This window comes from Cervus canadensis, chromosome 22 (genome assembly GCF_019320065.1).
Source record: "Cervus canadensis isolate Bull #8, Minnesota chromosome 22, ASM1932006v1, whole genome shotgun sequence".
Taxonomy (NCBI): Eukaryota; Metazoa; Chordata; class Mammalia; order Artiodactyla; family Cervidae; genus Cervus; species Cervus canadensis.
In genome coordinates, this window is record NC_057407.1 from 22,763,764 (window position 1) to 22,785,091 (window position 21,328).

The 21,328-nt window shown below is 40.9% G+C and overlaps 1 protein-coding gene across 1 annotated transcript; it reads right to left on the reverse strand.

Moving 5' to 3' along the window:
- Nucleotides 1-307: 307 nt before the first annotated feature.
- Nucleotides 308-14,631, reverse strand: SNTN (sentan, cilia apical structure protein). Its single transcript, XM_043442973.1, has 4 exons — nt 14,505-14,631; nt 13,015-13,049; nt 4,704-4,843; nt 308-501 (listed from the first exon to the last, which is right to left on the reverse strand). Exons 1-4 carry the CDS (start codon nt 14,612-14,614, stop codon nt 343-345), a joined length of 444 nt encoding a protein of 147 aa, XP_043298908.1. The 5' UTR covers nt 14,615-14,631; the 3' UTR covers nt 308-342.
- Between the last annotated feature and the right edge of the window lie 6,697 nt (nt 14,632-21,328).

Sequence of the window (21,328 nt, forward strand, 5' to 3'; positions counted from 1 at the left end):
AATACACACTGTTTGATGAATGAATGAGTGAGGGGCTCAGTGATTATAAGGGAAGTGCTCTAAGACATACTGACACAGCAAAAGCAATGCAATATTTGGTGGTATCAAACCTATTATATTATAAAGCATCAGAGATTATATCATATTATTTAAACATTCCTGAAGAGTGAGCACTGATTTCTGTAGTGACAGTGGGTCTGAATATTAGAAATCAGACTCACCCTAGGCAACCCCAGGTGCATGATCAGTACCTTCAATTGATCAAAAATAAAATGAAAAACTTTTAAATCATTTAACATTGTCTTTTGCCATTAATTTGCCTAACTATATATTTAAAGCTGATTATTGTGTAATTTTTACACTCCATATATTTTGGAGCAAATCTGACATTATACTGATGCTTAACAGTAAGACCATGAAATCCTCAAAATCCAGCTTATTCTCTGTGTGTTCGTCAAGTTCAGAAAGGAGGTCTTTGTACCTTGCTTTGGTTTCTTGTCCCTGTAAGAATGAAAAGTAAAAAGCCTAATTCATTGTGCTGCCTTGGTTTAATAGATAATAAGCAACAGTAAACATGTTATTAACAATATGCCATGTTGCTACCAGCACTACTAGTCAAGCACTGTGTTAAATCTTTTCATGGGTTATCTGAGTGCTAACAGTGACCTTATTGAATATGTATTATTTTCCCACCCTACAATGCAAGGCCAGAGACTCAGTGAGAATAAAGTAATTTGCCCCAAACTTCCCTGGTTGCTCAGATGGTAATAGAATCTGCCTGCAATGCAGGAGATCCCTGTGTTCTATCCCTGTGTCAGGAAGATCCCCTGGAGAAGTGAATGGCTATCCACTACAGTATTCTTGCCCAGAGAAATTCATGGACAGAACAGCCTGGCAGGCTAGAGTCCACGGGGTCATGAAGAGTCGGACATGACTGAGCAAATAACACCACATCATCACAGACAGCTATGAGCGTGGAACCAGGATTCATTGCATTGGCTACCTGATTCTGGAGTCCTCACTCAACCACTAAGCTATACTACCTCTCTACAAATACAGTTACTGTTATGCTTTCTAATTTTCAAATTACAATCCCTTTGTCATTGGAGGTATCCACTATGTGATCTACTGAGTTTGATTATCCAGAAAAATGAAGTAAAATATGCTAAAAGAAAGTATGTGCTTTGAAAGATTGTTCAGCGCTTAGCTTGATCATAAATCAAACCAAAGTTCATCAAACCTCAGAAACAGATTGAAGGAAAACCTGTGAAAAGCACATAAATGGAAAAACTTTTCAGTTCCAAGAACAGCTTGTGAAATATCTTCCCAAGTGGCATAAAAAAACATTAAGGTCATTTGATTCACTGCATTTAGTTTAACCCCAAACCCTCACCCATGTGCTGGCTGTAAAAAAGCTCATTGCAGCAATGACTAAGGCACTTCAGGAGTGATGATACATTCCTCTCACAGGCTGAAGACCTTTCATGTTTTCTAGGCTGCTCCTCAAGAGGCGACACCTACCAGTGAAGGTGAAAGGGCCTAAGTCTGCCTCTCTCAGAGCCAGCAGCCCTTGACTAGCGTGAAGCACACTGTTTACCCCCAGGTCAGAGACGGCTGGAGATCCTCTCTTCTTGCTGTGCATTTTAAGAGCACGGAGCTGATGGAGGTCCGGTCTTTTTGGGGCCTGACCTGCCATCTTGCTTTTGTATCTTCTTAGCAGTGCATTTAGGTGCTCAGTTTTAGTATCTCTGACTGACTATAGGGGGAGAAATAAGATCCCCCAAATTATGTTTAGGCTTATGAGGAAGGACATGTTCCTTTCAGACCCTGGACTCAGCCAAAAGGTCCAGCTCAGTTTCCCAGAGAACCCTGTGTGAGGATTTAGGAGGAGGCCCAGTTGGTTACGGAGACTCTTACACTGCACCTGCTTTTGGCACTCTCACGGGGCAGAGCAGGGAAGTTGGGCCAAGACAGCATTCTGCCATGACGCTGCGTGTCTGGCAGTGGGACCGCTCAGTGGGACCGCTGAGACTGAGGGGGGTAGGGATGAGCATTCCCCCCAAGCCCCTGAAATATGTCTTTACTCTCTTCTGGAGGAGAGGGTGGGAATGCCCTGTGATCTGGCTGAGTCTGCTGCTAGAGAGCCTGGAATCGGTTGCCTTTCCTGGGTTTAGTTTGCACTGAGGGGCACGAGGCTGAGATGTCTTTCCTGGAGACTTTGGTTTTAATTCTTTTCCTCTGATGCTCTCAGAGGGATAGTGGATCACATTAGGATGAGATTCATCCACTAGGTCCTCATTCTCACACTTGTCAAAAGCTCACTGAGGACTTGCTTAGTACATGCAGTGTTCTTTTTCTCTCTGAGATTTGTCATTTTTTTTTGGCCTCTGATGCAAACTGATGATATACAGTTTGCTCTCCCACCCTCTCTGTAAAGATTCCCCAGAACTTTGGATCTCTTGTCAAATCTTATCTGATGTTTCTGGCTGAAAGAAAATAGCTTTTTAAAAAAAATTTATTGCAAAAACAATATGTGTTTAATATTGGACATACAGGGGAAAAAAACCCAGAAGAATGTAAAAATAACCCTTTACCCTATTACCTAAAGATAGCTAACCTTTTACCCTATTACCTAAAGATAGCTAACTATTATTAACATTTCTTTTCAGTCATTTTTCTGTGTCTCACACGGGAGTCTCCGTCTCCCTTTCACACACACACACATGCACAAGCTCTTTTTCTACTTTATTGTGGAACAATGACAAATATAACCATATATATTTAAAGTGTACAATGTGATGATTTGATACATATGCATTGCGGAATGATTACCAAGATCAAGATAATTAACAGATCCATCTCCTTGCACAGAATTAACGTGTGTGTATGTGTGTGGTGACAATGCTTAAGACTTACTCTCAGAGACTCTGAAGTATGCAGTACCTTATTACTAACTAGAGTTATCACACTGTCAATTAGAGCTTCAGAAATTATTCTTCTTATAGCTGGAAATGTGTACCCTTTGACCTAAATCACCCCTTTCCCCCAGCTCCTGGCAACCACCATTCTGTTCACTGTTTCTATGAAACAGGCTTTTTAAAAAATCACTTATTTGTGGAATAAAAAAAAAAAACCAACCAAAAAACACTTCACACATACTCTTTGGAAATAATCCTAGGAAGCTGTACCTTTGACCCAGACTTCCCAGTCGATGGCACCTTATGTAACTATAGTACGCTAAAATATAATATACATATTTATATTTTAAAGGAACTTCTCTTTTATGTATTTCAGAATACACAAAGAACCTGAGAGACTGTTTCCTTTTAGGTTTTTTCTCTCTCTGCCTACCATTAAATGTTGGTGGTTTAGGTTCAGCATGAGGCCCTCTTTTCTTCTTACCTGTTGTCCCAAGGCTACTATTTTCTGAAGTTTGAACTCGTACTGCTGATAGAATGTAACGTGATTTTAGCTGATGTGAGAATAAATATTAGATAAGAATGTACAGTCATCTATGTTTTTTACTATCTTCCACTTCCACTCACTGAATTTGCATTTAGAAGAGTGATCAAATGTCTTTATAAAATAATTTTAAGTAGAGTGTTAACTTAAAAAGTTCTAAGTAAATTTTAATACAGGCTATAGGCAGATACAGGAAAAACATTGAAGATAGGGGACTTTCCTGGTGGTCCAGTGGCTAAGACTCCACACTCACAATGCAGAGGGCCTGGGTTCAATCTCTGGTTGGGAAACTAGATTCCACATGCTGCTACTAAGACTTGGTGCAGCCAAATAAAAATAAGTACTTTTAAAAAAAGTACTGAAGAGAGTATCAAGTGACTGAGGTTTGAGAAAGATGCCTCTAGATGATTTAGGTCCCTCCCTCTGGTCACTCACTTAATACAGATCTCTATTCTGACCATTCTGCTCACACATCCTATTGCTGTCTGAGTTTATCAACTTTAAAGTTTCAAGGACACTTTAAGCTTGACCCAAGCTGACAGAACTCATCACCTGCCCCCACCTCCCAGACCGCCTCCAATCTGATTCTTCTCCAGTCTTTCTCTTCCCTGAAAATGGATCCACCACCCATTTCTTCCCAGTCAGAACTGACATATCATTATTGGCTCCCCTCCCCCACCCCCTCCCACCCCCGTTCAACCCTCACAGCAGATCCTGTTCACTCCACCTTCCAAAGGCCCCTTATACGTGCCACCTTAGTCCAAACCAACATCTTCTTGTGTTTGGATTCCTTCCCCACAGTTCCTCTCTTCTTTGCCTCACTCCCCACCCTCATGGAGTCTCACCTCCTACTGCAGCTGGTGTGATTTCTTTCTCAGGAATTAAGAAACCATCCCTGGCTTCCTCATGCCCACAGGCTATGCCTTTGTAAGACACAACTTCTCACCACCTGCCTGGCTTCCTCCCTCACTGCTCTGACTTCCCTCCTGCTTCTCACTAATACTGGACCTCAGATGTCTCTGACATGCTTTACATCAGATTCCCTACTTGGAATGCCATCACTCCCCGCCAGCCCTCACCCCTAGATCACTCTTAATCTCATTTTTCAGATCACAGCTATACCTTTATTTTCCAGGCGCTCTTTTTTGACCACCAAGCCCAAAATGGTCCCTCTGTTTTACTCTTTCATGCAAGCTGTCATGGTGTGGCTCACATTTCTTGGTGCCTGTTAATTGTCTTACCTCTGTGAAACTCTTAAACTGGGTTTGTAGCAGATTTTTGGCAGTAGCTTTTCCAAGTCTACCATCAGGGTCAGAAGAGTTTCTGAAAACCAGAGCGGCGGTGGCGATGGCTTTTTCCAGATCTGAGCCCTTGCGTAGAGCTGTGACAGAAGAAATGTACAACCGTGTAGCCTAGGTTAGAAATGACCCTCCCAACCATCAGGCTCCTCCTTCCAGGGGAACCTGGGGAACAGCGCTGGAAGCTGTGTGTCAATGTGATCCTGACCTTTGGCTTTTTGCCACCTGAGGGTGGAATGCATCCAGTGTTTGATCCTGGACCTTTACACAATGGAGAACAAAAGTCCCTTCAGTAGCAAATAAAGTTAGTAGAATCAGGATGAGATTTAGCCCCTGCTTGCCATATGACCTTGGGAAAACACCTGAGCTCTCTAAGCCTTGATTTTCTGACGTGTAATTTCATTTAGTTAGTCAACAAATATTTACAGAGCATCTACTATGTGCTTGGCTTCAGTCCCTGGCATTAAGACACTTCATTGAGTAAGACAAAGTCCTTCTCTTGTGGAGTTTATATTCTGTGTCAGAGCATCACACAGGCCAGTGTGGTAAAGGAGAATGATATCCAGAACAAGTTCTCTGATATCACAATAGATAAGGGATCTCTTTGAATCACGGCCTCAGTCACAGTGATCTTCCCAGCTGGTTTCTCTGGTTTAAAGTGTGGTGCTAACTCAGTCCTTTCCAGTGGGGAACACACAGTGACACCGGAGAGCTACATAAGGTTCAGTGAAGAAAACTCTCAGCCTCTCTGTTCCCTCAGCCCTTGTGCATCCTCTATTATAGAACTTCTCCCACCTTATATTTATTGCATGTTTGATCATCTTTCTCTCAAACTGAAATGCAAGCTCCATGAGGCCACAGATCATATTTTTTTTAATCGCTATACTCCCAGTGACCAGCAAAAATGCCAGCTATGTAGTAGTTGTTCAGTCGCTAAGTCACGTTCGACTCTTTGTAATCCCATGGACTGCAGCATGCCAGGCATTCCTGTCCTTCACTATCTCTCAGAGTTTACTCAGATTCCATTGCATTGGTGATGCCATCCAACAATCTCATCCTCTGTTGCCCCCTCCTCCTCCTGCCTTCAATCTTTCCTAGCATCGTCTTTTCCAATGGGTCAGCTCTTCGCATCAGGTGGCCAAAGTATTGGAGCTTCAGCTACAGCATCAGTTCAGTTCAGTTCAGTTGCTCAGGCATGTCTGACTCTGCAGCCCCATGGACTGCAGCACACCAGGGCTCCCTGTCCATCACCAACTGCCGGAGTTTACTCAAACTCGTGTCCATCAAGTCGGTGATGCCATCCAACCTCCTCATCCTCTGTCGTTCCCTTCTCCTCCTGCCCTCAATCTTTCCCAGCACCAGGGTCTTTTCAAATAAGTCAGTTCTTCGAATCATGTGGCCAAAGAATTGGAGTTTCAGCTTCAGCAGCAGTTCCAATTAATATTCACGACTGATTTTCTTTAGGATTGACTGGTTTGATCTCGTTAGAGTTCGAGGGACTCTCAATAGTCTTCTCTGCAGGTGCCAATAAATGCTGTTGAATGAATGAACAGGAAGAAAAAAAGAGAAAAACAAAATCCAATAGCTTTTTGCCCAGGTAATGTGCAACAATTGTAGATTCAAAGAAAAATGACCAGTCTGAACACTGACTTCTGTATGGAGCACTTACTGTGTTCCTGGTAATTCCTGAGCTGCTCAGACACAATCAGAAGTGGCCTCTGCCCTCATTGATCTCATAATCTAGTGGGATAAGAAACAGTAATCAAGAGGATATGGATGCACACATATGGGTTTGTTTTATATATATATATATATATATAGATAATTGTTTCTCTATATACACATATATGATGCACATTTACAACAGATGATATATAAGGCAAAGAAGGTATAAAGACAGAAAAAAACAGAAAATTACAGAGTGGGTCTGGGAGAAAAAATACTGATATATACAGGTGGTCTTGAGGCATCTCTAGGTAGATTATTATTTAAGCTAAGACCAATATGAGAGGAAGGACCTGTCAGTAAAGGGTGGAATGGATCAGCCTGAGATAAGGGTGGTGTTCAGAGTTCCAGGCTCAGGAAGCCCCACATGTGAAGGCTCAGGTCAGGAGTATGGCACTAGAGGAGCTGAAAGGACAGTTGTGACCGAAGTCTAGAAGCTTAAAGTATTTGATTAGAAAAGTGGGTAGGGGCTAGGCCATGCTGAACTCCTAGGTGATGGAAAGGAATCAGGATTTTCTTCAATGGTTAAAGAGAAGGTATTGAAAATTTTAGTTTTTTTTTTTTCCCCCAATTAAAGTCAAACGGAAGGACAATAGTTAAGAGGAATGGGTGAAGGGAAAGAGTGTGTGGACCTTCTCAATTTTTACTGTATCTCTGAACAGAACTCAGACCAAATGGTGAAGCTATAATTTCTGTCCATAAACATCTGCCAAACACGCTAATATAGGTATTGGCCTCCACTGCAGAATATCTTGGATGTTTACAGTTTTTGGCTATTATAAATAAAACTTGTAGGAACATTTGTATGCAAGTTACTATATAGACACGATTTCTATTTCCTTGGAAAAAATGCCCAAGAATACAATTGCTGGGTTATATGATAGGCACACTTCTTGTTTTTAAGAAACCATAGCGCCAAAGAATTGATGTTTTTGAACTGTGGTGTTGGAGAAGACTCTTGAGAGTCCCTTGGACTGCATGGAGATCCAACCAGTCCATCCTAAAGGAGATCAGTCCTGGGTGTTCATTGGAAGGACTCATGCTGAAGCTGAACTCCAGTAATTTGGCCACCTCATGCGAAGAGTTGACTCATTGGAAAAGACCCTGATGCTGGGAGGGATTAGGGGCAGGAGGAGAAGGGGGCGACAGAGGATGAGATGGCTGGATGGCATCACTGACTCGATGGACATGAGTTTGGGTAAACTCCGGGAGTTGGTGATGGACAGGGAGGCTTTGCGTGCTGCAATTCATGGGGTCGCAAAGAGCCGGACACGACTGAGCGACTGAACTGAACTGAAACTGTTTTCCATAGTGGCTATACCATTTTACAGGTCCATGGGCTTCCCTGGTGGCTCAGATGGTAAAGAATCCACCTGCAATGTGGGAGGCCTGGGCTTGATCCCTGGGTTGGGAAGATACCCTGGAGAATCCTCATGGACAGAGGAGTCTGGTGGTCTATATATAGTCCATGTGGTCACAAAGAGTCAGACAAAACTGAGTGACTAAGCACACACATAGCAATGTATGAGGGATCCAGCTGTCCTTTATCTTTGCCAGCAATCAGGGTGGTCACTATTATTTTAGCCATGCTTATATATGCATAGTGACATCTCACTGTGGTTTTAAATTGTATTTCCTAATGGCTAATGATGCTGAACGTCTTTTCATGTGTTTATTTGCCATCTGTATATCTTCCTCAGTGAAACATTTATCTGTTCAGATATGTTCATGGATTTTGCTCACCTTCTAACTGAATTAAAAACTATTTTTGAGGTTTGAGAGTTTTAGTTTTCAAGATACAAGTCTTTTTTAGGATATGTGATATGCAAATATTTTCTCCCTGTCTTTATATTGTGTTTTTACTCTTCAATGGAGTCTTTTGTGAAGGAGAAGATTTTTTATTTTTATCAAGACAAATTTATCAATTTTTCCTCTCCTGAAAGATTTGCCCTAGGTATAATTAAACATCTTATAATTTTGTGTTCTACATTTAAATCCATGATCCATGTTCAATTAATTTGTGTGTAAGATATGAGACTTGGGTAGCGGTGTATTTTTTGTAAGCTGTGGATGACCAATTGTTTCAGTACCAACTCTTAAAAACTCTATCCTTACTTTGTTGAATTATTTTTGCACTTTGGTCAAAAATCAGTTGAGCATATTAGCGTGAGTCAATTTCTAGGTCCCTTATTCTGTTTCACTGAACTATGTATTTATTCCTCTGTCAGCCTCATACTATTTTGATTCCTGTAGCTATCTTGTAAGCCTTGACACTGAAGATTCCTCCCACTGTCTTCTTTTCCAAAATTATTTTGGCTATTTTAGGGTTTTCTCTTTTCCACATAAAGTTTAGAATAAGCTTATCTGTTTTCAAAAAAACCTGAATTTTGTGGCATTTCATTGAAGTTAGAGAGCAACTTGGGGAGAACTGATGTCTTCATGAGGTTGACGCTTCCAACCCATGAACACAGTGTGTCCTTCCATTCATTATACCATTTTATAGATGAAGACAGGATCTGATCTTGCTGAGGACATGCTAATAAGTGACAGTTGAATCTGATTTCACGTTGAAGACATAAGCCTCATGAAGACAGGGATGTCTTACCTGTGGAATCTCCAGCACTTAGAGAAGTGCCTAGCATACAGGAAGTGCATCACAAATATTTATTCAATAAATGTCTGTGGAATCTGTATCCTCAGCTTCTTTTGCCTTGATTTCCTCTTTGGCTTCTGATCCTCAGTCTCATTCTGACCCATGGCTTCTGTCTGCTCATCCAGTGGCTGGCCCTTCATCTAGCCTCAGAAAGTTCTCTGTGTCTTTGGGTTCTATGTGGAGCTTGTTCTCCTCCTACCTTATTCGGTTCTTCCCTTCACTTCTGCCACATCTTGAAACCCATTTTTAAAACTCAGATTGTCCTCAGTTACCCAAGATTTTCCTGCTCATCAAAACACAAAGGAGATGGCATATTTCTTGTAGCTCATGTCTGCCTTTCCTCAGTAGAGATGTATGTGTTTGAGTGGGTGGGGAGCTATACTATGGTAATCTTGAATTTAAGTGGCTAAAAAATAAACTCTGTGTATAAATAGTCTTGTTTTTAACAAACAAATTGTTTAGAGGAAACATCTGAATTCCTTAAGAGGTAATAGCCCTTCTGTAATTTTTGCCAGTTGAGGTTTTTATTAATAACTCGTAATAACTAGAGAGGGCTTTAATATGAGCTGTTCTACTGGGTCTGAGACTTCTCAGGGGACACAATAACCTCTTCCTCTCCTGAATGTGCCCTTCTGGCAGGGAGTGTGAATTTCCAAGCTGTGAGTGAGCTTGAAAATAATGACGGGCACTTTTCTTGTTTACTACGTGCCAGATGCCTTTCTAACATAATCTTATTTAATGCTCTGTAAAGCCAGAAAGGTAGGTGCTATTTGTGTCTCACTTTTGCATATTGGACACTGACACATGGAGAGATTAAGAATCTTAAGGTCACACTGCTCAGGAGTGGCAGGGGAAGATTTCAAAGTCTGTCTGCCTTCAAAGGCCACAGAAAGATCTGCCAGTTTGGAATAAGTCCTTCTAAGAGCATCGCCACAGAGGCTGTGGAAACCAGACACTTCCCAATCCGCTGATGAAGTTCAGTTCTGCCTGTATTTCAGAGGGAGACTCCATCTGGACTAGCCCACTTCTTTCCCTTCTCCTCCATTTTTTTAAACACAGCATGGATTTCCCCCTAACTGTAAAATAACATATGCTCGTAGTAAAAACAGAACAAGAAAAACATTAAAAATAAAAGATAACAAGGAGCTCCGGTTATCCTACCGATACTGGTGATACTTTGCAAGGCTTTCTGGTTCCCTGTTTTTATGGTAGAGTTCTTTCCTTAGTAAAACTCAGCGTGTTGCCTCCTAATTCCTGTCCTGTCTGCCTCATGGAGTTGTGAGCGAATATGTGAAAGCATATTGTGAAGGGTGAAGTGCTATTGAAAATGCAAAGGCTCAATGTTTGTTTTTTGTAATCTTTTATCAGCTCTTGCCTTTGGAATGGAGGTGGTGGAGAGGGCGTTAAACCAGGCACTTCATGTCCATCTCTCCTGTTAGTTTCTATCTCACTTTTACCCTTTAATGATACTAATCTGTCTGTAGTTTCTTATAACCTTATCTTCCCAACAAGTTCTTATTGCCCGGTTCTGTCCTAGTTCTGGGGAGAGAGCAGTAAGCAATATTAAGAGAACAATCCTGGGGTTTGAGTTCTTAGGGACAGTAGTAATGAATGAGTGGATTCCATGCTCTGTATGCCAGCCACTCCTTTATGGGACATATATGATTCGACTCATTTAATCTTTACCTCTGTCCGTCCGCTCAGGTGGTCCCAGTATCATCTCTGCTTTATGCATGAGGAAACTGAAGCACAGAGAGATTAAGTAGCTTGCTGCAGGTCACACAGGCAGTCTGGCCCCTCACCATGATGCATACAGCCTCTAGACGTTGTTTTTCCGGCAGTGTATTCTCAAACCCTGGAACTGGGCTACATGCCCCTCCTTTGTGCTCTACTTCCCTAAACATAAACTTGTCTGAACCCTCACATTAAAACACTCTGTTTATCTGTCTCAATTTCCTTCTACATCGGTGCTGTCCAAAAGAAATATAATACAAGCCCCAATTATAATTAAAATTTTTCTAAGTAGCTACATAGAAACATTACAATAAAACAGATAAAATTATTTTTAAAATATATTAGTTAACCCAGTATGTCAAAATATAACATCAGCCTGTGATCAACATGAACAAAGTATTCAGATGTTACACTTTTTTCCCCTACTAAGTCTCTTACATCTGATATGTATTTTACACTTACAGCACATTTCTATTCAAACTAATTGCATTTCAAGTGTTCCATATCCAGGTGGCTAGTGGGTATCATATTGCCCAGTGCAGCTTTAGAATATAAGTTCCCTGAGGGCAGTCATTGCATCTTATTTATCTTTGCATTCATTCCCAGGCCCTAGCATGTTGTAGGCGTTAGCATATGTGTGCTGGACTGAACTGACTTGAACTTGAGAACCATCCCTGCCTCTTTCACCTCAGCTATTCTGGAACGTGGAACCCTAAACATGAAATATTTCATTTAGTGAGTTCCTAATATTTTAGTGTAGTAGAAACACAACTCTCATTTCTGTAAGGGATCAGAATGACCTTAGTTTAGAACTCCTACTATTACTTATTTTGCAAATGAAGAAGATCTACAGGAGAAAAGTGGTTTATTCAAGTTTGCATCAGTTGTATATGGCAGAACTAAAAACTGATCTCTGCTCTTTTCTTGCCAGATCAATAGTTTTCCCAATACTCCAGTACTTCTCAAATTTTTGACTCTAAATCTACTTTGGATGCTAGAGGGAAATACGTGTTCAACCGTCATTCCACCTACCTTCCACAAAAGGTCAAGGGCATAAGTAGCAGGAAAAGAAAATGTGGATTGGTACTGACTTCTATTCCATGATCTAGTCCTGTCTGATTTCACCAAATAAAACTTAAAATTACCAATGAATAAAACAAATTCTGGCAAGATGAGCCCTATTTATCCTGTGTTTTCTTAAGGCATGAGAATAAATGTGACCCAATGGTCTACTGTAAGGAGTCTGATAATAGGAATGATGTGTGTGTATATGTGTGTGTGAGTGTGTGTTGGAGGGCAGTATGGATGATAGAATTACAATCCCCCCTTAACCTCCCAGAGAGGATTGTTATGTGAGAAATGTCATGCATATTCATCATGTCATGGACATGATATTTTGTCACTGACAATTATCAAAAAGTGCCTGAAGTTGTGAAACAGAAATCATGGATAACTTGTGCTACAATGATATAAAAATAATATTTTTGTCAAGATGAAGACTTATTTAAATAAAAATATTAAGTGTCTCCTTTGGAGAAAGAGACCAGCCATCTAAGAGGGAAAATAACTACAATATAGTGGAATCCAGCTGTACTTTGTTATTCTGTAAACAAGCCACATGTTCTGGAATAAGATAATGATCCAAGTATATGAGAGCATCTTTTCTTTCATTGTTATTTCCATGACAATATTGTTCCCTCTAAAGATAGTTTACCTATAAAGTGAAATTATAAAGGCAAATGTTTACACCTCAGGAGTTTGGCACACTATATTTTGCTCAATCAACAGAGGCAGTTGGGGATTGACTTCGTCCTGAGTACCACTGAACATTCATGCATCAGATGCTGATGGTCTTGCTCTGGATACACTGCGGATGCCACCTATGGAGAGCCATCTGGCCACGTGGGATGAACACTGAATTAGGAGTCAAGGATTCATGCACCTATTATAGCTCAGCCTTTAAATTTGGGTGAGTTAATTCCTGTCACTGGATCTCAGTTCCCAAATGTTTAAAAAGGACATTATAAATGTTTTATGATTTATCTATAAGTTTTCTTATATCACTGCCCTATTAGTTTTAACTCTTGGCATGCTCTTCTGGTAGAGAAGCAACGCATACATCTCCATCACCCCAGGCCTTACCTTTTATTGAAGCCAGCTGTTTGGATATTGAAATGCTGCCAACAAAACGAAAGAAACATAATGATTCAGGGAGTTCGGGTATTGATATCAGCATCAAAAGTAAGGTAATACACTGATTTAAAGATTATTTTCAGTAAATTTGCACTGAGTGTTCTGACAAAGCACCTGCTTGTCTTTCAAAATCCTTTCTCTCCTGTCACATGGTTAAGAAATACTTGGCAATGGCTGGCCTACGTAGCCTAGTCTTTTGTGTAGTCTTGTGAGCATGTGAGCAAATGCCCTCTACTGGAAAAAGAGAACTGACCACCTTCTATTCAGGCTTTTCTGTGCCCTTTCCTGTTTCTAGCCAATTAATCCAGAAATTATCAGGAGCGCCTTGGAAGCCTCATCTTGAAGCTACATCAGCCTGGGGCCCTAGATGGTGGCATGGAGTAAAACTGCCACAGACTTTGAATCCCTACTCTGAACTTTCACATGAAAAAGAAAAAAATATAACTTCTTTTCTGTAAAACTTAAGGGCTTGAAAGGAATTTGACACTAAGTAGTCAAGAGACTGTGACCCTTGGGCCCTCAAGTTTCTGACTTATAAAGTTAGGAAGCTGGACTCTGATATCGTGGAATTTTTATGGTCTTCTCTACGAGATACTCTTCTTTTTTTATAATTTATTTTACTGCGGACAATTTTCAAAGTCTTTACTGAATTGGTTATAATATCATTTCTATTTTATGTTTTGGTTTTTTGGGCCACAAGACTTGTGGGACCTTAGCCCCCTGGCCACGGGTCGAACTGGCACCCCCTGCATTGAAAGGCAAAGTCTCAACTGGAGCACCAGAGAAGATCCTCCAAGATTTTCCACTCTTGATTTTCTAAAAACTCTGCACCATCATTATTCTCTTCATAGGATAATGTGACCTTCATCCTATGTACACTTTGTACAACATACACTTGCAATACAGCTTGTGTTATTATTATTTTGCCACGATCTCCTCCATAAGTCTGTGAGGCCCTTGAAAACAAGAGTTCTGCAGATTCTCCATATCTTCTACCCTTGGCCCTGTGGAATACCTGGCACCTATTAAGTGTTCAACATTTTTTTTTCAACTAAGTAGGTTCCCTAAAGAGAATTACATAAGGAAGATATTTTTTCATTTATTAGCCATAATTCCACACATTCGAATGATCTAAAATCATTTCCTTCTCTCATGGATACTTGAAACAATATGTCATACAGCAAAATCACTACCAATTTTGATTTACGAATGTTTTTCAAGAGGCAGTCAAAGACATTTGTGTTAATTTTATCACCTTTTCAGTTTGCAATCAACGCTGCAAATTTGTTCTCTTTAATTTTCCAACTCAATTTACAGATGTATTGAAGTGGGTAAGAAGCACCACGCTTGCACAATCTTGGCTGCCAGGTCATGGACGTAACTCTTTGGAAATATACCTGCAAGCCTAAGTGAAACTCAATAAAGGAGAGTCAACTGACCTTTTGGGCATGTTCTTAGGTGCTAAGGTAGATGTTGGGGCTGCAGGAGGATTGGGCTCCCCTTCCAAGTGGAGTGCTTGGTCCTGAGTACTGTGCACACAGCCACACATACTCTGGTCTCCTGTTGTGTGTTGGCCCTTCCTAAGCAACAGTTGCTTGCCCACTGTTACCAGTGTCATTCACTCCATGACAACTAAACAGTGGCTCCTGTAGAAGAGCTGTATTCTATTGTTTATTTGTAGGCAGACATTAAACCATGCATGCAGTCAACAAATATTTGAGTGCTTGCAGTGGGCCAGTCACCCTGCAAGGTACTGGGGACCCAATAGTGAGAAAATTCAGACATGGATCTTGATTTCAGGGATCTTAGTGGGAAAGACTGATATTAACCAGGTAACACACAAGAAGTCACACGTATGACAATACTGTGTATCCGGGATTCTATGAGATTGGCATCAGTCAGGGAAGTCAGGGAGGCAGCCCTAGGGAGTTGATGGTTGATGCTACTAAGTAGGAGTGAGGAGGACATGGTAACCCACTCGAGTATTGTGGCCTGGAGAATCCCCATAGACAGAGGAGCCTGGCAGGCTACAGTCCATGGGGTAGCAAAGAGTCAGACACGACCGAGCGACTAAGCGACTAAGCACAGCACAAGTAGGAGTGAAGTAGGTGAAAGGGCAGGGGACCCATGCTATAGACAGACAGGGGAGCTGGTGCTAAACCCATTGACAGGAATGATGGTGGTGATCAGGAAGGACTGAACAAATGCCACAGTGGCTGTACCAAAGAAGCTGACGGGGAGAGAGGCTCCAGGTAAGGATGAGGAGAAGGCATGGTTGCTAGATTACACAGCAACTGACAGATCACGGTAGGGAATTTTCACCTTATGTCAAGAGACTAGGAAACCCTTTGTGAGCTTTAAGTAAAGAGGCTGATAAACTTAGATTTACATTTTGGACACATCATTCTGGCTTCATTGTTCATAATGGTTTAGAGAAACGAACAGAGTTAATTCAGGAGGCTCAGTAGGGAGGCTATTTCACTTGTGTTAGCTTAGAGCTCCTTCTGTAAAAGCTGGGGGATGTCAGCTCAGTCAAATGAGTCTGGGTCAGGGAAGACACGACCAGCAATTATTGAGATCACTGGTGAGTTGATGGGTGAGAGGAGTTAGATCTCAAAAGAGGCTAAGAATAGTCATTACTGTCATTACTGCATCACCAGTCACTGCTCCAGCATATGGCCATGCCACTCACTCACTGCCTGTTTCTCTTTATGGTTTTCTTTCTCTCTCCTTCCTCTACCTCTTGACTAATTTCCTTAGCATTTTTCATTTAAAGCAGAGGGAGAGAGAGCTTGATTGGCCTCCCTGATGACTGTTGCCCATGCTGGTCAGAGTTTTAATGCCAGCCTGCTCCACTGGTTGTCCATTAACCTACGCAATTAGCTCCCTTGGTTTGGGTGATGACCCCATGCCAGCTTCACTGCCCACATTAAAACAGACAGCTGGCTTCCTCAGCAGAGAGCTCTGAGAAGGTTTCTGAGAATCTGGATTTGTAGCAAACACGCCAGAGGATTCTGACGTGGACTGTGTTGGAGAACTGTTGGCAGTGGTTTAAAAAGAGATTCTAGAACAGTTTGAATTCCGACTCTGCCACTTACTAGCTGTGTTACCTGGGATAAGATCTTTCAGATGGCTAAGTCTATCTTCTCATTTGTAAAATAATAACTTGCCTTCTGAATAGAGCAGTGTCTGATACATGAGGAACCATCCATAAATAATAGTCACAGAGATGATGACATGGAGATGATGTGTCATCAGGGTTCTGGCAGGACCAGAGACACCCATGAAGGGATGACTTGGTTAGGAAGATAAACATGGGTATCAAGGCACCCAGAGACTAGAAACAATGGGAGGCTTACCACCCTTATCTTACAGGGGCAAAGAGAGGAACACAGGATGATGGAGCACAGGCAGAGCTGGATTCCTGGAGCAGGGGCCGTTGGACAGAATGCTTGGTTGAAGGGAGGCAGCCCGGGCTGCAAACCAGGAAGAGAATGGGGAAGAAATATCCCCCCACCCCGACTCCACTCTCTCATCTCCAGCCTCTGTCTCCCAGTGACCAAACCAATCAGGAAACCAGCAGGAAGGAAGCCTGGGAGGTGGAGTCTGAGGAATCAGCCTCCTGGGAGCAGAGAGAAGGGCAGAGACTGGAATAGGAGGGAAGGGCAAACGAATGGGCAAGAAGCAAGATGACGATGACCATGACAATGGTGCTGATCGAGGCAAAATACTGGGAACCAGGCTTATTGATAACTTCCTCCTCAGGACTGAATCAAACTTAGGATTCTCAAAACAAAACAAAACGTAGTAGTATCTACAGACAGTTCAGGTGATAAGATATCATCTTTCCTTGACTAGAATCTCAAAATATCATGGAGCATTTAGGCTATTTGCACATAATGTCAAAGCATCTGGAGGAAAAAAACATTTAAAAAACATCCCTTGGCCAGTCGAACCTTTGACATACAAGGATGCCATTTGGGTGTGCTGAAGTAGGTACAGCTCGAGGAAAGGAAAAGTGTGGCTGGTAAGCAGGAGTTTGACAAACGACTCCATGCGGACTTAAAGAGTAGCGCACCAGACCACCTGCCTGATGGCTGTGGCCGCGGGGCTCAGCGGCTGAGTCAGCAGAAGATTAGTACTTTATAAATGGTGCTGTTTGGTAAACTGCCTGAGTGAGAAAAAATGTAATCACAGGAGAGTTTTTTTTTTTTTTTAAATCAGGTTTGCTCTCACACTTTGTTCCATTCTCCTGCTGCTTATTGAGCCCCAATTAAATAGGGAGTCATAGAAGTCAGGTTCTAAGACATTGCCTTGGATGGTTCAGTTTATGATCTTTTCAGGGGCTCATTTCTTCACTGGGGACTCTGGAAGTTCAGCAACTCCAGGGATTACATTCTGTGGAGTTTCAGAACCTCTTGGATCACGCACATTTTTTATGCAGGTGTGCATTTTCCTGGCTGAACGGGCTGCTAGAGTCCCTGAGTCTCATAACCACTGTAAAAGTCATGACAATAAGCAAATGTCCCAGGGTGGTCATTGCCGTTGCTGTTTTGAGAAGAACCCAAAGCCTCACTCCAAGAAGAGCAGTGTGCGGGACTTTAATTTCTCACTCAGTTAACGTGACTGTTAAAATTTGTGTAGTGAGTAACTGGTATTGCCCTAAGTGTGTGATAAATATATTTTTTATCCTCAATAACCATTAGAAATAGGAATTGTCATCGTTTATAAGTGACAGAATTGAAGCTTAGAGGGGTTAAATGACTTGTCCAAAATCCTCTGGTTAATAAATGGATGAGCCTAGATTCAAACTTAAGGCAGGAGGGTTTCAATCTTGATGCTCTTTTTATTACATCATGTTGCCTCTCACTGTATTATTTCATCATTAATGTTAGAGCTGCAGATCTTGTTTCCTGAGCTGACACCCAACTCTCTATAAATCCTGTAAGACATCTTACCAGAATTTTCTAGCACATATTAGCTTCTTTCTCTCTGTATCCCCAAAGCTCAGTTCACCTCTTTTCAAATGTCCCTAATGGTCTTTGTAATTAGTTGATGTCTTTCCTCCTTACTAAATTGTGAACAAATGTAGTAATAGTACAATAGAACAATAATAGTAATAAATAACATTGATTTAAAACCTTGTAAGTGCCAGACATGGTACTATGCACTTCCCATGCATCTCTTAGAACGCTCTTTAGCAGATTATGGCTTGTATTGTGCGATGCCTTACATGGATGAGGAGATCAGGGCTTGCTGAGAGCACACAGCTAATAAGAACTGGGTTCAAGCACACGTTTTTCTGATTCCCCAAGACTCATGCTCCCCACCACTCTTCCCTGGACAGGGACTATGTCTTAATTATCTTCGTATCTACCTCTCAGGGTCTAGTATCATGTTCAGGAAATGTTTATGAAATTGGACACCTCTTGATGACTGTGTGACCCAGAATCTGGAATGTGATGTCTGCTGGGGAAAGCTGGCAGGTATCTGGTACTGGGCGGTCCACAGTGTCCCCTGCTCCTTTCTTGCTTCATTGTCAGGAACCTGAGAATCAAATGAAATCCCCAAGGAGAGGGTGTCAGGCCCACTGAAAGAAGAAATGAAAAAGACAGAGTGTGTTTTGCACATATTAGGCCCTTAAAAATGATTCATCATTGTATACCACAATTTGTCCAACTGATGAGTATCTGGGTTGTTTTCAGTCTTAAACCATTATGAATAAAGCTGCCATAAACATTTTTATAACAGTATTTTTGTGCACATACACACTCATTCCTCCAGGTATATGAGTGGAATTCCTAGTCATAGGGTAGATTATGTTTAATTTTCTTAGAAACTACCCAATACTTTTCCAAAGAAATTGTTTCATTTTACACTTCCACCATCATGTATTAGAGTTTTGGTTTTTCTACATCCTCAACAACACCTGGCATAGTCAATCTTTTAAAAATTTATTTCTTTTGCAATTTCCAATTTGCATTTCCTTGATGACTAATAATACTGAGTGCTTACTGGCTACTGGGTTTTCTTCTTTGGAATACTACTCATTAATAAAAAGAGAACAAACTACAAATAGGCATAAGAACCACATACTGAATAAAGAAGCCAGACACAAAAAGAACATATATGCTGTAGGATTCCATTTGTATGAGGCTCAAGAACACGAAAAACAAATCTATGGTGATAGAAGTTAAAATATATGCATGGGGGAGTGGTAGGCACAAACTACTGGCAGTAAGACAGGCTCAATGATGTACTGTACAACAGGGGGAATATAGCCAATATTTCATAATAACTATAAATGGAAAGTGGCCTTTAAAAATTATACAAAAATATAAAAATTTAAAAATAGATAATTTTTATTTAACAAATAAAATAGTGGCTACCCTCTGAAAGGGACAGTGATTGTGAAATAGCTTGAGGGGATTTTCAGGGATAATGAAAATGTTTAATATCTTGATCTGGGAGGGAGTCACCTGGGTGTATACATAAACAAAATTCTACTTTAGTAAAGTTCATTAAAATGTTTGGTAAATGAGTTATTCGAGAAAGACGAAGTTCAGGAGACTTGGATCACCTCTGTTTGCAGCCACTATCGAGAAAGGCACTGATGGTGCTCTTTACTCACACACCATTGCGGTCCCCCAGCTAAGGGAACATTGACATTGAGTGCTCGTGGGGCGGTGATAAGTGCTCAGCTCTTATCTTCGAGCATTGTCACTTCTCCCACTAGGCAAAATACTCTCATTCTTAAGAACTTACTCCTCCAACTAAATGTGTCATCAATTCTGTTAGTAAAGATGCTCCTTTCCTTTTCAATAGGAACTTGATGGGAATAATTTAGTTTACTGAGTTCTTCTTCAATTTTGTTGTCACAAACTCTGTTAAATAAACTACAGAGTTAGGCCCCGGGCACTGGGATAACAGGTATTGATTTTTTTTCAAGGCCTAATCCAATTCTGTTATTCTATAGCTAGCTCTGTTCTTTTTTCTGCAGTAAAAGGAGACCAGCAACTTAACTTTCTTTCCTGCTGAGACAGTGTGTTATGTGGCCAGGCAATAGCAGTCTAACTTTGAGATGGAAAAATCATTGCAGCCTTTGACACCCTCCTTTTCCTTGGCTGAATTTGCCAAGCTGGTACAAAAAAACTGAGAGACCTACTTCTATAGCCAGATCTTCTTTTGTCAGCCATAATTATAGACAAGAAACACAAGGTGGTTCTGCTATAAATTTTATATTCTATCTCTGTACTCTATCATTTAATGAGTCTTTACTATGTTGTTGATATGGTGCAAGGTACATTTTTATTTATTTTAAAGTTTAATCTATCTCACTTATTTCTTTAAAAAATGTTACTGCAGTATAGCTGCTCTAAAATTTTGTGCTAGTTTTTGATATACAGCAAAGTGAATTAGCTGTGTATACATATATCCCCTCTTTTTTGGCTTTCCTTCCCATTTAGTCACCACAGAGCACTGAGTAGAGTTCCCTGTGCCATCCAGTAGGTTCTCCTTAGTTATCTATGGAGGCATGCTTTTATTTTATAAAATTATGGTAAAAAAACTAACAGAAAATTCACCATGTTAATCATTTACAACGTACAGTTTAGTGGCATTAAGTGTATTTACATTCTTATGCAACCATCACCACCACCCATCTCCATCCATCTCCATCTCTTTTCATCTTGCAACATGAAACTCTACCCCTTGAGCAATAACTGCCCTCTTCCCCTTTTCCTCACTGTAAGTATATACCACCTTTCATTTACCCATCCACCCACAAGTGGATGCTTCTCCCTTTTGGCTGTTGTGAATAATTTTGCTTTGAATATGGTGTACAAATACATGCCTGAATCCTCATTTTCAACTGTTTAGGGATTTATAACCAGGAGGGAAATTGCTGGGGCATATGGTAATTCCATGTTCAATTCTTTGAGAAGCCACCAAACTCTTTCTGAGGAAATACCATACTGTTTTTCACGACAGCTGCACCATTTTACATTTTTACCAACAGTGCACAAGCGTTTCTACTCTCCACAACCAATACTTTCTTTTCTCCTCCCTCCCCACTTTTTTTGATAGTAGTCATTTTAATGAAGTTTATCTCATTGTGGTTTCAGTTTGCATTTCCCTAAGTATGTGATGTTAAATGCCTTTTCATGAGTCTATTGGGCATTTGCATATTTTCTTAGAAGTATTTATTCTAGTTCTTTGCTTAATTTTAAGTCGGGTGGTTGTTGTCTTTCTCTCTCTCTTTTTT

Excerpts from the sequence above, each read along its gene's own strand:
- SNTN (XM_043442973.1), bottom strand. The coding sequence starts at position 14,614 with ATGTGTGGCTGTGTGCACAGTACTCAGGACCAAGCACTCCACTTGGAA. Across the intron at positions 13,050-14,504 it reads CCTAAGAACATGCCCAAAAG|CATTTCAATATCCAAACAGC; the intron begins GTCAGTTGACTC and ends TTTTGTTGGCAG. Across the intron at positions 4,844-13,014 it reads ACAGCTGGCTTCAATAAAAG|CTCTACGCAAGGGCTCAGAT; the intron begins GTAAGGCCTGGG and ends CTTCTGTCACAG.